The sequence below is a fragment of the Calidris pugnax genome, unplaced genomic scaffold (assembly GCF_001431845.1).
Source record: "Calidris pugnax isolate Ruff unplaced genomic scaffold, ASM143184v1 scaffold41, whole genome shotgun sequence".
In the NCBI taxonomy this organism is placed as follows: Eukaryota; Metazoa; Chordata; class Aves; order Charadriiformes; family Scolopacidae; genus Calidris; species Calidris pugnax.
The window spans coordinates 26,209,246-26,225,650 of NW_015094509.1; the positions used below are offsets into that span (position 1 = coordinate 26,209,246).

The window sequence follows — 16,405 nt, forward strand, 5'->3', positions numbered from 1 at the left end:
AGAATTTTTAACATCAATACACTGCAGCAAGGAGTACTTCACACATGCTGTTTTAGCTGCCAAAACAGAAAAGTGTCAATGTTCTTGCTGTTAGTAATGGGGGCTGGGAAAGGCAAATGTATTATTTATACAATTGTATACAATAAAGCTGTTTGAAAACAATCCAAACGATTGTGCTTTCAGTTGTTTCTTCAGAAAAAAACTGTCATTATAAATATTTTTTCCCCTTCTTTAAAAAGGGCTAGAGAAAGTGGGTTTTTCCAGAAGAAAGAAAAAAACACAATAGAAGTTTTATTCTCAAATTTTCACTTGTGAGAACCTGACAGAAAGAATGTCTCAAATCCCCTCCTGAACCAACAATTGGACCGGGACCTAACAAGACTCCATTTCCTTCCCCTCTGCTCTACTGTTTTTTCTCCTTTAACCAGTGGAACAAAATAGTGAAGAGTCATAAGCAACCAGTGGAAATCCCAAGTCCACAAAAAATTTAGTGCTGTTTTCTGACCTCAACTAGTTAGGAAGTGTAATGATTTGTTGGAAAAATGATTTCCTAAGAGTCTGCAGGGCCCTGAGAAAGCCTGGAGGAGAACGAACCCACTGCACAGAGGGACCTGGCGGCAGCAGACCAGACCCACTGCCTTCTTAGGTGAGCTCTTCTCCAGTGCAACAGACAAGGATTTACTTGATGGACACAGGCTTATGCAGCAAAAGGTTGAACTGCTTTAGATCCCTAAATTAAGATGCCACGTGTCAGATACATATATGGCCTACGATGGTAGGGAATTGGGCCACGCTTATCTCTGCAGAGTCATTCCTGGGGTCTGGAGTGAGCCCACTAGATGCTGAAGGACATGAGATATCACTCATACTGTACAGTGGCTTTCCTAAAGAGCAAGCATAACCGATAATATCGGATTTGGAAACATCACTATAAAACCTCCATATTTACATCTAAGGTCCCAGGATATAAGAATATAGCAGCAAGATGTATTATGGGCTATTTAGCGTTTTTTTGATATGAGGGGACAGATTCTATAGAACAATACTCAGTGTACGGGCTAGTGCTCTCATCTGATATAATAAACACTTTTTTCCTCAGGCACAAAGAAACACAGGTTGCGTAGGTGTCAGTATTCAAGTTACAGACTGAGGAGCAGACAAGAAAATATTTGGCCCACAGAATTTACGCCCACTGTTTTCACAGTCATACTGACTGGTAGAAGTTAAAGCAATGGCAGTGGATGCTCTGAGACCAACATTAAAGCCTAGAAAAAAATCACAGTACAATTGTTGTAGCAGATATCTGGCTGCTCCAGGAAAAAAAAAAAAAAAAAAAAAAAAAAAAAGATTTCACAGTCATACTGACTGGTAGAAGTTAAAGCAATGGCAGTGGATGCTCTGAGACCAACATTAAAGCCTAGAAAAAAATCACCGTACAATTGTTGTAGCAGATATCTGGCTGCTCCAGAAAAAAAAAAAAAAAAAAAAGAAAAAAGGAGCTCTAATTGTGCATATCCTTTTAATGAAACAAAATCTAATTCATTTCTTCCCCACTTTAATCTTCCTCTAGCTAACTCAGCTGCCTGCCCACACACAGCTCCAGCTTCCTCTCCCATCACGCTGATGTCAGAAAGATGGATTTTCTTCCGGGAGCCAAATATTCCAGCAGATTAGACAACCTCGCCTCCAGAAAAGCAGCTGAGGCACTGGCTAGACACAACACACTGAACCAGTCCTGCAAAAAGCACGAGGAAGATAAAGTATGACCCAGCCTTTTCCTCGAGCTGCAGCAGCGAGGATAGATAACACAAAACATGGTCATGGCTACTTCATCATAAACAACTAAATGGACACTGGGAACAGACACCTTAACACATGGTAAAGCAAAACACAATATCTCTCACTAAGGGTCTATTGATCATTTTTCCCAGCAGGCGAAAGCTTGGTGTAAATCTCTGTTTCTTCTCCAGAAGGAGATGCACAGTGAGAAATGGGAACATGGCCCGTGCTAGCAAGCTAATAACTGCCTCCTTTGCACAAACATATGTAGCCAGATATCACTAAATACAGCTTGAACACAGGCAAAACTGCCAGGCCAGCACTGAGATATTCCTATCTCAGGACCAGCTTGAGACATCATCAAGGCAGGACATTGCTCAGGGCTGCAAGCCACCCAGAACTGGTAAGAAAGGTGCTGCTGCCTGTTTTCCCTGCGTGAGAAAAGGAGTGGCTTGGATCCGACTGAGACTGGTGATGCCCCATCTCCAGCTGCTTGCTGGGGTGCAGGACCTGGCAAGGGCAGCAAAATGCATTTTTGATGGCATTTCTGTGGAGCCCCAAGCACCTCCTGGCAGGTCTGGAGCAGAAGTGCGTGCACATCTGAGGTGTCTCCAAACACAAGGAGCAAACTCAAATAATAAAGACTTTGTGTCTGCCCAGCTCTCCTTTTAAATGTTTTTTTCTAGGTGTAATGGGCATTTGGTCTCTCTCTGGAACCATAAACATGGTTCAAATCCCAGAGTGTTGTGTAAAACAGCTATTCCCAGACAGGAGAAAGGAGAGAACTGGGAAGCAACACCAGTTGGATGAAGCCTTTAACATAGAAACTACCCCGTACTTATTACTGCTGAGCTTATGGCAATGGGAGAAGACAGAAACATAGGAAGTTGGATAATCAGAGCAACTGCAGCAAGATGGGAAAATGCTGGATCCAGACGTGGCCAGCAGCAGTCAGTGCTCATTCACAGATCTCAGGTGGTGCACACAATGTGGACACCCTAACTAGATCTCCCTATACCTTCACTCCTTCTCTCTCTGCTCCATCCCTGGCTATGCATAAACAAGAAGCCCCTAAACGCATGCTTAGTAGACAGCAGAGATCCACAAAGCCCTCCTGCACTCCCATGGGAGGTCCATTCCCAGACAGCACTGGGAGGTGCAGCACAGTGAAGGAACTCCATCATCAATCACCACCCAGATCTGCTGGCCTGACAGCCCACCCCACCTAAAGAGCAAAGACAAAGGAGCAGCCTGCCTTTTCCTAGCGTGCAGCAAGAATACCTTGTCTCCTCGTGTTCCCTTTTCTCCTCTTTCTCCTTGTAGACCCTAAAAATAAAAAGAAAAAAATATTACGAAGTTCAGTCCAAGTAGAGGCATAGTTACCTCTTCTAATTAGTCACCAAATCACTGTGCATGTCTGTACAATCTATTCAAGTGAACCTCAAGGACATTCTCCGCGTTGCCAGTCCTCAGAGTTGGCCACGAGCATGGTCTAAGCAGACTCACAGAGCAGGGATGACCTGTGAGCCCAGGAACGTCTGTAATATTATATTGCCTGCAGACACACGACCCTCCTGCCAACAGCAGTGTGGAGGGACAGGGAACACACCACAGCTGCAGATGGTCTGGAAAGCAACCAACGCTCTGCATTTTTCATGTTGCTCATAAACAATGAGGACTTAGGTAGAGGACAATACTGATGGAAAAACCTAATACATAAACAAGCAACAATGCCCATTCCTGGTGGTTTTGGATGCAGTAGCTAGGCAGACAGCAGGTACCTCTGAGAGTTGGCAAATGTTAGATAATCCCTGTCCTGGAGGCTCAACCACATTTCTGCACTGTGAATCCAACGTCCGTGTTCTTCTGGACTGCATAATTCATCTCCTCCCAGGTACACCAGAACCATTTGCTGGGGCTTAGGCTGATAAAGGACAGTGACACTAGTACAGACAATCGACTCAAGGGGCAGGAAGGGATTCCTGCTTCCCTTGGCATGGGAAACACCTTGTATTTTACCTTTATCGTAGCAACTGGACAGCCAACTAATGGCCACAGTCAGACAAATATGCTCCGTCAGTAATGACCTCTCTAAAACTGCCAAAGCTTAAAAATGCTTCTTATTCTAATACATTTGCATTTAATCTTCAATTTACACTATAGTGGAGGCTTACCTCCAAGCTAATGAGAGCTAATCACCTGACCCATAGGATGATTTAGATAACTATTAAGATATTCAGATTATAGGCCATGATTGACTGTAAACAAACTCCGTACAGACTTGTCCATCTCTAAGGACCCAAACTGAGCTTTGCTTCTCAGACAGCAAAGCAATAACACCCCTGTTTCTAAAAAGTAAATAGCAGGACGTTTAAAAATATGACACTCTTAATGCACTAATAACAATGAGGCCCGTGTGTAGACTGAGTATATGATTACTGTCCTGGTGCTCCCCAGCAGCCCAAGCAAAACGTCAATCTTATGACAGGAATGGAGAAGACCTTCCATAACTGTACCATACCTCAGTGTGTGACCCAAAGAGCAGGAAAGAAGTGTCCTTATAGCTCTGCCCATTTATCTTGTTAATATTACAAGGTAATGCCACCCGCCATGTTCATTTCATCATCTTCAAGCCTAATACAATTCAGCTTTAGACCATGCAGGACACCAACATGAGCTTGGACAAAGACAATAATGCCTAAGCTCTTTTGAACACATTGGGCCTCTTTGTAGTGAGTTTTAAAGCAAGTCCTCAGCCAGCACAGGGAAATCTTTTCTCCTTTCCAGGATGCCTGGTGTGCCACTAAAGTGCACTGGTGTACAGTCAGGTCATTCAACCTCAGAAAATCCAATCAGCCTTTACACCACCAGCTTAAAGGCTGCCTCCACAATTACCAAGGTGAGACCACAAGACAGAGATGCTAACTTGACAGCATCTGATTTATTTTGGTCTTGCTGCCCGTTCATTCAAGGCAGGTTTGACCCCTGAGGCCAAAGGCTATTCCCTGAAAGTTTTGAAAATTTGATTGGAAACTTGCTGAGAGGTGATATTTTTTTCGCTGGTGTTATGATGAAGTTTTTGAGCACCATATAAACGGTCCACCAACACAGAACAAAGCAATTGCATTATAGTGGGAGCATCACAAAACCACCAGCTGTTACCTCTGTAATCAAGTCATTTCTACTGACATCTCTCTACCAGCTCCAGGTCTGTTCTCATTTAAAGAAGTCAGAAGAAACTCAGTGAAGTGAAGAAAATGTCACTATTTGAACATAGTACAGGTAAGTGGTCAGACATACCCTATACTGCTTAATAAAAAATAAAAAAAATAGGTAGGCAGAACACACTGAAAAAGTGGAGGAAGTTTCTAGAGTTAAAATTTAATAAGAACCATGACTTACCGGTGCGCCTACATAGCCTTTAATTCCTGGAGGACCCTGTTTTCCCTCGGATCCCTGGTAAGGAATTGAGATACAGTTAAAACACCAGAAACTCTTTTGCAGTTATTCAGAAATCAGCTAAAATCAGTTATTCAGACTGTGCTCACAGTGGGCTATTGAGGCTCCTCAATTTTCTCAGCCCTAATACACAGGGCAGAGTCTGACTTTTCAGCTACTTACCCAAAGTGACAGCCTGACATTCTCCTTTAACCCAAGCGCTCAGATATTAGCAAGCTTTATCTTTCTGCTTTCAGTCTTGCCCTCCAAAGACAAACTGTCCCATGCAAGTTTCTCTACAGGTTATTTCAGAAGTTTTGGCAATGGCAGTCATTGCCTGCCTGTTGGGCGCAGGTTGGTTGAGCTCTGTCGTGACTCCTGAACACGGTGTTGGTGGAACAAAGCACAGGCACATCTTGCCTGAATATCCCAGAATAAATGAACCACAGACTTCAAGTGTTGTATATTTTGAAAAGTAAATGAAAATAAACAGAACAGAACTGTATTCTCCAATGTTTATTTTCAGCATAAGTGAGAGAAATGAGAGATGATCAGGTACATTTCAACAGTTCTTCAGATGGTTACACATTGACTCTCTCCCTGGAGAAGGTAAGCTGAAATGGAGAGCACTCTTACTTCATGATTTTATGGCATTACAATGCCTGTAAATGGTCTGGATCCCCAGGTTAACAGGATCAGCTCTCAGAGCCATCTTTTGGAGACAGCCTGGGCCTGATAAGGTGGCCATGAGAACTGCTTAGATCTATTATATCACCAATTTGGCTGATTATTTTGTTACTTATCTTACTTTCCTTTTCCTTCTCCTCTCTCGTCCTGCTAACTCCTGTATTGGGTGGCTGTAGTGGATAAGACTTCAAAAACAGATCAAGACTTTATTTTTAAATCGTTTACACATTTCATATTAATAGATGTTTCTTATTAAAAATAAATAAATCAAAAATGCAAGATGTATTTGTACTGAACTATTAGCAAAACTGAGACTTTTTTTTTTTCCCAGTGCGAGTGCCCAGGAGGCTGGTCATGTCACACCACTGTCCCCACTTGCCTTAGCCCAAATGACAGTCTCATTTGGAGCAGCCACAGAATCACAGAATGATATGGGGTTGGAAGGGACCTCTGGAGATCATCTAGTCCAACCCCCCTGCCAAAGAGGTCCATCCAGAGCAGGTTGCACATGAACGTGTCCAGGAGGGTTTGGCATGTCTCCAGAGACAGAGACTCCACCACCTCTCTGTCATTAAGCACAGACCTGGCAGGCTGACCAGACTGTACTTGGCTAGTGTTTCACCACCACTTTAAGCAGTGCATTGCCAAAACTGTCCCCTCCCTCTGCCAGAGAGGACCTGTTAAAGCAGATGAAGCCATGCCATGAAGCTTGCGAAGAGTTCATCAGCCCAGCTGTAAAGTGGCTAAACCTGTGTTAACTATGGAAGCAAATGGGGGCAAACTTGGGGGAAGATTCACAAATGGTTAACAAGAGCTGGGTTTAGGCACAGACAGAGTCTTGTCTGCTTCAAGTTGTCCAAATTATCAAAGTCCAGCTCAGTACCATTACATAAGATGTAGTTATAACACTCGGCAAATGTTATAGGTAGAGAAACTGGGTTTGTCTGGATGAGAAGACATGGTGATCCCACTCAAGGCTTGTGCTGAGATCATGTCTAGTAAACCAGAGAAGTGTGAGACCTTCGACAGCTGAAGCAAACAAGGAGGAGGAAATTTGTCAAAATGAAACTCTTACCTAATACTTTGTATTTCAAAGCCTTGATTTTTTTTTTCCCTTCTCGCTCTGTTTTTTCTATTAAGTGCAGATTACTGTTAGTTCAGATGGGAATGCTATTGCTATGTCAGTGACACAGCAATGACAGCCACAAAAAAAATCTCTTTAACCTTTTATTAAAGACAGATGAAAAAAAGAAGAAGGAAAAGGTTGAATATTTACCACAAGATTTTAAAGTCTAAAGAGCTTGGTCTGAAAAATTCAAGCTTTGTTTCGCTGCTATAATATACAGTGTGGGACTTATGGCCTTTTTTCCTCTGGACCCACTTACTCCATTTAAAATAACCTGCCAGGTCCCACATATTGTTGTGGGAGCTTTCTCCACTAACCAGTGGATATATCATGCCATGAAATGCCATGAAACCAGAATCTCCATCGCTGATTAGCACAAGGCTGACTTTGAATGCTTTCCTTTGCTTCCACCAGCTTGTACCCAGCAAGATCTTACATCCTTCTTGGTGAGTAATGAAGTTTATTCACCAAGTTTGATGAAAAGAAGAAAAAAATAACACCACCAAAAACTCCAGACATTTTTACAATGAAGACACTGAGCTAGGAACACTCTCCCCTGGAGACTTCGCAGAGCAGCAAAAGCAGTAAAACCAGAGATGATGTACTGAAGCCATTTCATTCCTGTAACCCATACATGTACCCTAGTGGGCTCATCATCCATTACGGTACCTCTGTGGGCTGAAGTCCTATTACCAGAAGTCTGCAGGACCCTTATGTGTGATACTGGAAGCTTCACACAATTAATGAAGTCTGTAAAAGCTGCGAGGCACCTCCTGAAAAGAAAGTGCTGGCCATTCCCTCGGAGGCAGAAGACTGGAAATGCCTCAGCCAAGCAGGTAAGGATGGGGTTGAATTTCCTGGGGGTGCACGTGCAGCTACTGGGCGTGCACTGCACTTCCCTGGTTCCATGAAAATGAAGATGGATTGAGCTGGGAAGGACTGCATCCCAAGTGACCAGAGAAACTGCAAAGTTGCTCTCCACTGAGCCTGGGGTGGAGCCCAGAGGCACTGTATTGATGCTAATGATTTTAAATAAAAATAAGTCATGTGGCAAAACCAAATCATTACAACAGTAATTGGAGATGTGACTTCTCTGATTGCCAACTTTGCCCATCTCTACACACCCCGTTCCACACTGGCTTGGGCTTAACGCCGAGCAGTAAAGGAGCGTAGATTCATATTTTTGTTTTTAAAGCCCTGTCAGCAAAGTCAGGATTGTTTCTTAAAATAGCTCAGGTCAGAATCCAGCTGAAGGACACTGCACACAGCCAGCGCATCCGCAGAGGTAAATAAAAGTCACTGTGAAAGCACAGTTTTATATTTAGCTGCTGTTGCTGAGAGGCTGGGGTTAGCCAAGCTCACCTCTTCCCTGAGAGAACTTGGCACTGTGCAGTCAGATATCTTTAGGTCCAGCCCCACCAGCACCGATCCTGTCCAGCCCATAGTGCTGAACTTCTATCTATCATTGCCTCATTACTTGGCTGAACTATATGTGCCTGGTGATGCTGGTGGGAAACATGCAGCATTTTCCGGGATCAAGTCCTTCTGGAGGTGGATGTAGATGCCTTCATTTGGCTCGGTCTACAAAAGCTTTGTGAAGTAAGAGTAAGGTGCTTCATACCACAAGGAGCATTGTCTAGCCTACTGGTTTGCAGTTCCACTATGGGAAACGTGCAAGACAGAAAGAAAATATGTATTTATATATACAGTAGGAGAGATGCCGCTGACAGGCAACTGTGGGTGACAAATCCAGTTCATCTCATCCACTCCCAAATCCCACCAAAGGACAAAGCAATATTCACAGTGTGTTTACTCAGCTCAGCCCAGCCGCTGTCATTTATCCCCCGCTGAACACACTGCCCTGCAGCTTCCACAATCAACCCCTTCACGTTGCTGAAGGCAATATGGCTCCCACAGAGAACCCTGGGATGGCTGCCAAGTATCTCTGCTAATCCACAAACATGCCATTAGCCAGGATACCCTCCTGACGAGACTTTAGGAAATGATGAACATTTCCCTCTATGAAAGAAAAAAAAAGAAGACATTTTGGAGAAAGTGCCTGTCCGTAGCTGAGGAATCCAAAAGGACCTACATAAATAGGGTCCTCTCAGACAGAGCCAAGCAACCAGCAGGACTACGTCTGGAAAGGTGCTCAGGTACTTAACTCCTGTTTGAGGACAAATAGGTGAACACACTGGCAGGTTCAGATGACCAGATCTGGCTCTTCTGGAAAGATGTGATGCTCAAAGACCTTTGCTTGTCCAGGACCAGAACTGGGTGAAGTAAATTTGGGCAATCAATCTGTTGTCATTGCAGCACCTTTCATAGGCCGAGTAGAACTTACCGTCCATGATGCTCCTGAAAAGACACTTGTCCACCTAGTGCACCATCTTCTTTTTGTGTTATAACAACAAGATTGAAAACAGCTGATGGGCAGTTATCCCCTCATTAATTAGGAAACAAGGCAAAGAGAGCTGAGGCTTTGAAAGGAGGTAAAGAACTGCTCATAAGAGCTTCAAAGTTCACATTTCTTATGCTCAGCTAGATGTCACCAGATCCCCATCTAGAAGAACCTCGTTTGAGGCAAACCCAGTGATATAACATTGGCTGAAGCTTGGTATCACTTTGCCACTGTCTACTGGTGCAAACTGAAGTTCCCAAAATAGGCAGAAACATCCAGGATCTCTCCATGATTTCTTTTCACCCCGTCAGAGTAGGGATAATTCTCAGCAGCATCTTTGTGGGAGTTAGGAAGGCTTACTGAAGAAGCAAGACTTATGTGCCCCAAAACATGTCTCTTCACCTTCTCCATCTTTATGTTGATTGAATGAAAGGTATTTCTTCTCTTAACATACCTTGCCTAATTGCTGATATCTGAGCAGACCCTTAATGAAAATGAGCATTTTGAGCTTCTTCATTCACCAGTGAGAAAAACTAAGAGTCATAAACAATGAGTTATTCAAGCAATCCACACATTCAAAATGTCAGTGGAAAAAAATATACTTATTCATGTAAAGAAGATGTGGAAATCTTACCTTTGGACCTGCTGGCCCAGGCAGTCCAAATGCTCCTGGCTGTCCTGGTTGACCCTGCAAGTAACAGCAATATTGACAGCAAATGCTAATTTTTTATATATAAATGCTAGGATTGCTCAAAACAGTCATTTCATACAGCTTTAGAAATGGAAGCTCTATCCAATATTTACAATCCTGAGTACTATTATTCAGAGATCTGAAAGTTTGGGTGTGCTTTCTTCACAAAAAGAAAAGCAGAAAGAGACAAATCGAAAACTGCAGCAGCCATTCATCCGCTCTTCAAACACAACCACATAAGCAGCAAGAAAATTAAGTTCCTCAAGTTGTAAACAGCTTGCACCAGCTATGATCTACAGTTGTGGATTCCCCAGAGGTAAAATAATGCCTTGGATCTTGAGTAGTCACCCCTCAGTGCAATAAACACATCCTGAAGGAATTCTGCAACTCCAAATATGTCACTGTCCAATCCCAGACCACACCCTGTGTGATGCGATGAAGTTGCATCAGTTCTGGAATCTGTATTAGAAAATCAACCTGTTGTTTCTGAAGTGGGACAAGTGTGGCATAAAGCAGAAACAAAATGCAAGTAACAGGAAAAAAAAAGAGCTTTTCTGCTGTGTACCACAACTTTTGTGCCCTTCCAAGAGTCTTTTCCCCATGTTCTTCCAGTCGCCACCAAATGACTGCCACAAATAGACAGTGAATGAGACAATGAGGCCCACCATTGGTATGAAGATGATTCAAAGGGACAGTGATCAATCAGGGGAAAGGAAGGAAAGCTCTAAAACATTTAAGATGCTGGAAAAATGTGTTTGCAGTTTTATGCCTCAACTGCAGTCATCTTAAAGGCAATATTTTGTATGCATGACCCTTCTTTGAGCTAACCTCCTCCTTTGCTCTTAGCTTTTAGCAGTGCACAAGAGGAGATCAGCTTCTGCGACCACTACATCTATTTTTCTCACCCCTGGCCATTGTGCAAGCACCCCCTGCCATCTCCACTAGCTGATGACTCTTTGCCAGATTTGAAACAAATGGCCAAACTCTACAGCTGCAGTTATTAACCAGCACAGCCACAGCAGCGGGTCCCAAACCACAGACTGTCCCCACTGCTCCCTTTCCAATATTAATAAGTGGTAACAGAACTGCCCCAGGAACTTCTGAGGATGGCTATTCCATATGGCACCTGCCATCACTGCAAATGTGAAAGGGAGAGCCCTTGGGCTATTAACCTCCTGCCATTTGTTTCTGCCTTTCCTAAAATGGCCATACAAATCTCCAGGACATGTTCCGCTCGATCCAGATTGATTTCCACTGCCTGCCTCACGCTGCAAGGCAAGGATGACACAGGAGGAAGAAAAAGGCTTACGGCTTCTCCTTTTGCTCCATCCTTCCCAGGGGGACCAGGTGAGCCCAGGGACCCCTGTAACAACAACAGAATTATCATTCAGCACAATACTAACACCCGTTGCAAGTGCAAGGACGAGTAGCACAGCAAGACAGGAATAAGGAATAATGAGAATCATTTCAACATAAACATTTATTATTTACAGTCTCTGGAGGAGTTGTTACTGCCATTAACATGCTATGGCCAATTGACGAGCTGTTAATGAGGAGTTAGGAACTCTTGGCCACTTAACTCATTTAAGAATAAATTAATATAAAAGCTCTGCAGCTAATAAGACACTTAACCATTGAGTCATCTTAATATCATCTCCCCTCAGTCTCTCTGTCCACCATTCCATTGTCCCAAAAACCTGCTGTTTTGTCACTAAATACTCATTTTTTATTTTTTTTTTATTCCACACTTGTACAGCATCAATCCCAAAGCTCAGAAGCCTCTAGGCACAGCTGTAACACACAGAAGTAACAAGCCTAACAGAAAACAGAAGTCATCTTGAAAAACTCAAGCAACCCTCAGAATCACAGGATTCCAGAATGGTAGGGTTTGGAATGGACCTTCAGAGATCATCTAGTTCACAACCCCCCCCACCAAAGCATGCTGGAAAGAAACTCATCCAGAAGGTTTTGACTATCTCCAGAGAAGGAGACTCCACACCCTCTCTGGGCAGCCTGCTCCAGTGCTCTGGCACCCTCAAAATAAAGAAGTTTTTCCTCATGTTGAGATGGAATTTTCTGTGTTCCAGCTTGTGCCTGTTGCCCCTTGTCCTGTCACAGGGCACCACTGAAAAGAGCCTGACCCCATCGTCTTGACACCCACACTTTAGATATTGATAAGCATTGATGAGGTCCCCCCTCTCAGTCTTCTCCAGGCTAAACAGACCCAGATCTCCCAGCCTTTTCTCATCAGAGAGATGCTCCAGTCCCTTGATCACCTTTGTAGCCCTCCGCTGGACTCTCTCTAGTTCCCTGTCCTTCTTGAACTGGGGAGCCCAGAACTGGATACAGTACTCCAGATGTGGCCTCACCAAGGCAGAGTAGAGGGGGAGGCTAACCTCCCTTGACCTGCTAGCCACACTTTTTTCAATGTATCCCAGGTGACCATTGGTCTTCTTGGCCACAAGGGCACATTGTTGGCTCATGGTAAATTTGTTGTCCACAAGGACTTCCAGGTCTTTTTCCACAGAGCTTCTTTCCAGCAGGTCAGCCCCTAACCTGTTCTGGTACAGAGGGTTATTCCTCCCCAGGTGCAGGACCCTACACTTACCCTTGTTGAATTTCATTAGTCTCCTTTCTGCCCAACTATCTAGAATAGATGCCCAAGAAGCAAAGGCAGTGCACATGGGGAGGAACTGGCTTAGCATTTTTACTTTTAGGCACCGCAGCAGGTTTGGGGTTTATTAAGTGCACTGTGAAAAAAGGCTCAAATGAGAAACAGACACAGGCACTGCAAACTCCTGCTCTGGGCTCTGATTAAACCGAGCTGGTTGCTCCTGCCATGCAATCCTGAACATTGGCTATTTTGCAAGAGGTGGAAAAAAATTAAATTCCTAAAATCCTCCTTGTAAATGTTGTTTAAGGCATATCTGAACAAATGTCTCCAACGCATATACCAGTCAACAGAGCAAGCTCGGTGCAGGATAATTTTTTGAACTATTTTTTAAGAAGATGTAAGCAGCTAAAAGCTATCTCAGTCCAAAAGCTATTTATGCTCAGTGCAAGAAAGGAAATTATAATCTTTGGCCTTCCATGTCCCGAACTGGTGTTTCTGTACTTGGAGGCATTAACGCTGAACTTCTGTTCTGTTTCACTCTTCTGCTCTTTTTTGGAGTCCTACAAAGTTTAGACAAAGTTCATGCCTTGAGATCTCCACACCTTTGTCAAATGTGGCTGAGTGCCATCAATAGGTTTCAAGATAGTAAGGTGCACTTTGAAAGGTAGTCCAACAGCACAGTCTGCTTTTCTTACTACCTCGTTAACATAGGACAAGAAAACACAGAGGTAAAGTAAAAGGCTTGGAAGAGGGCCTGTTGTCATTTGCCTTCTACAACAGCTTAAATTTAACTTGTCACAGTATAATTAATAAATACTTGCACTTACTTTTTCTCCTTTTTCCCCTTTCAGTCCAGGAAAGCCAGGGGAACCTTCATCACCCTGAAACACCAACAGAAAAGAGACATGAAATGCCACACTGTTCTCTGGTGTATCTGTGTATTTCAGGTGGCAGTTGTCATCTGGGAAGAGCTGAGGAAACTTCTCTGCCTCGCTGTAACGATGCTGCCCTCAGACACCTGGAATTTGCCCAGATTTGAACAGGTTCAATTTCACGTTTACGTTCCGGTCTCTTCTGGCTGATCCCTCCCTCCCCTTTTTTGTGTAAATACCACCCAGAACCAGCCTTATTCCGGGAACGAGATTAGAGACCTGTCACTGGGAAAGTATATGAAGTGTAGAAACTGTTCACTGAGAAACTCTCCCCTTGCCACACACTCACAGACTCACTCACACGCTCATGCAAACACTCAGACACTCACTCACTCGCCAAGACACACATTCAAACACTCACACACACTCACGCTCACACACACTCTGGGTCCTGCATCTCTCCTGCATGTTCGTGCTCCCACCGATGGCACCCAGGTTCCAGCATTGCTGGATTTTATGAGATGTTGCCAGGAGTTCTTCCACGGACAGTTCTGTGTTTCTTCTATCTGAAAGAGTGGACATCCATACATGGGATGTAAAGCCACTAGCACTGTTTTTTCCCCATTTGATTTTGTAAAAACCCAATGAAAGAACTGGGCAGAAGAATCCCTCTGAAGGAGCTTAAAGTGGCTAAGCAATTGATGCATAGATTTCTAAGTTGCCTGTATACACCTAAGGACTACCTACATATGCAGATAAATTCAGGCCAAATTCTGCCATATTCAGCCTTATTTGTGATGGGTTTTACCTGCATGAGTAGTCCTGCAGACTTAGTACACCTAAGGCAAGGTTCCAGTCAATGTCAGAGTGACAAAATCTGGTCTTATTTATTTATAGGTATATTTTGGCACTTCAAGTTTAATAAAAGACAGTATCTGGAAAGAATCTGTGCTGCATATGCAAATTAAAGTCATTAGATACTTTTATAATCACATTTCTTGCTAACTGAAGCTTCATGAAGCACTCCGTCTAGAATTTGCAACGCAGCTAGTGGTAAAAATCAGATCTGCTGTATTTGAATGGCTCCCTGATGAGATAGAAAACCCATCAAATAGCAAATGTGATTTTTAAGGAAATCGTTTGCTCTAAGAGGTCAATATAACTCAAAGGAACTGCTATTCCATGGCAAAGTGGGTAGCATAGGTAGGAGTACGATATGTGTCTTTTCTATGCAAAGTAAAGGAATACAGTTAATTAGCTTCTTCTCTCGACTTTTTTTTTTCTTCTTCATGAAGTAGCAACTCCTTGGCACAGCTGAATAAATTAATCCTAGAATGAGTGGGTAAGGTTGATGTTCAGTGCTCATAGAGCCATTCATGCTGGACAGGACCTTATAAGCTTTCTAGACAAACCTCCCACTCAAAGCACCATCAACAGTGAATTCAGACCAAGTTGTTAAGGTTTTATCTAATTGGTGTTGAAAACCTCCAAAATAAGGTAACTTCTCTTCACAGATGCAAATGGTAACTTACCTCCTAAACCAATACCATTCAGAGAAGAGAAAAAGGCTTTTCCTCTTGTATTCTCTATTTATTAACTAAAGCAGTGAGATTTCACCGTTTTGATTCTTAACAGATCTCAAGCAGTTGCCTACAAAGATGTGAAGCCAGAGTTGGCCCTCACGGCCAAGAGACTGCCTGGACATTTGCAGGAAAACACTGTGAAGTCTCTTCCACTTGATGACCATACATGCCAGAGACAGCTGTGAGCCTCAAGTGCCACTCACCGTTCAGTTCTGGAGTCACCAAGGAGGGGAGAGGAGCTTCAGGGTTGCCCCCATGCTCAGGATTACGTGATGCAGCAAAGCCCAGCGCTGCCATCCATCAAACAACCTGGCACAGAGCAGACCCTTTACTGGCAATAAACAGTTCACCTCACCTGGGTCATATTGAGCCTCACTGCCCCATAGAATCTCCAGAACATTGCGTACATGGTCTGTGACCAAATTGTATCTACATCCTGTGTAGATCTTCAGATGGCTGAACGGAGATAACTATGAAATTAAAAAGCTGATAAATTAATTGCTAGATGATATATTTCCTCAGATTGGGAACAGCTAATGCAAGGATTTTGCCATATCGAGCCTCATAGCACAATTTCTCTGAAAAGAAAGAGACCTAAAATGGAGAAGGCAGGGAGAGATCTGCAGGTATACGGAAAGATACAGAGACAGAACAATTCAGTTTTACCCGATCCGAGGGAGACATCAAAAGCACACAAAGGAATAATCCCTCAGTGATGTTTTTAAGCAATCTACTCAAGTTTAACTGTTTTTCTTTCCTCCACTTGCAGCTCCTCAAGCAGCTGCCAAGTTTACAAATATTTCTTCCAACTCAAGAACAGCTGTGGCCTATAATCACATATTTTACTTCAAACTCTGGGCTGTGGCCTACGTTAATGGAAATGAGAGCAAACTAAACAAGAAAATAATGGGGGGAAAAAATCAGTCCAAAACACATGGTTAGATTCTCATTTGGCTGTCAAATTCAAGTAAATCACTGGACTTTTCCTTCAGCTTACAGAGCAGATGACAGAAGATAGATCATTCTAAGGTCAACTCTACACAATTTATTTATTTTCTCTTCCAAACTGGTCTACATCTAACACAAGAGTGCCACTTTTTCTAACCTTAAAATGAAATTAAAATTTCTAACCCTGTCAAAAAACGTCAATAAAGGTGTCATTGGGAGACCTTCAAAAAATCTGCCAAGCAGAACCCCATGAATCACACACCCAG

At 43.3% G+C, this 16,405-nt stretch overlaps 1 protein-coding gene across 1 annotated transcript in view; it reads right to left on the bottom strand.

The window, feature by feature from the left end:
• COL22A1 (collagen, type XXII, alpha 1) overlaps positions 1-16,405 on the bottom strand; it is a 204,811-nt gene that overhangs the window by 88,637 nt on the left and 99,769 nt on the right. Inside the window, exons 13-17 of the mRNA XM_014965264.1 lie at positions 13,564-13,617; positions 11,432-11,485; positions 10,066-10,119; positions 5,182-5,235; positions 3,061-3,105 (exon numbers count right to left, since the gene is read on the bottom strand). Coding sequence (XP_014820750.1) covers positions 3,061-3,105; positions 5,182-5,235; positions 10,066-10,119; positions 11,432-11,485; positions 13,564-13,617 — 261 coding nt within the window. The remainder of the gene's footprint in view (positions 1-3,060; positions 3,106-5,181; positions 5,236-10,065; positions 10,120-11,431; positions 11,486-13,563; positions 13,618-16,405) is intronic.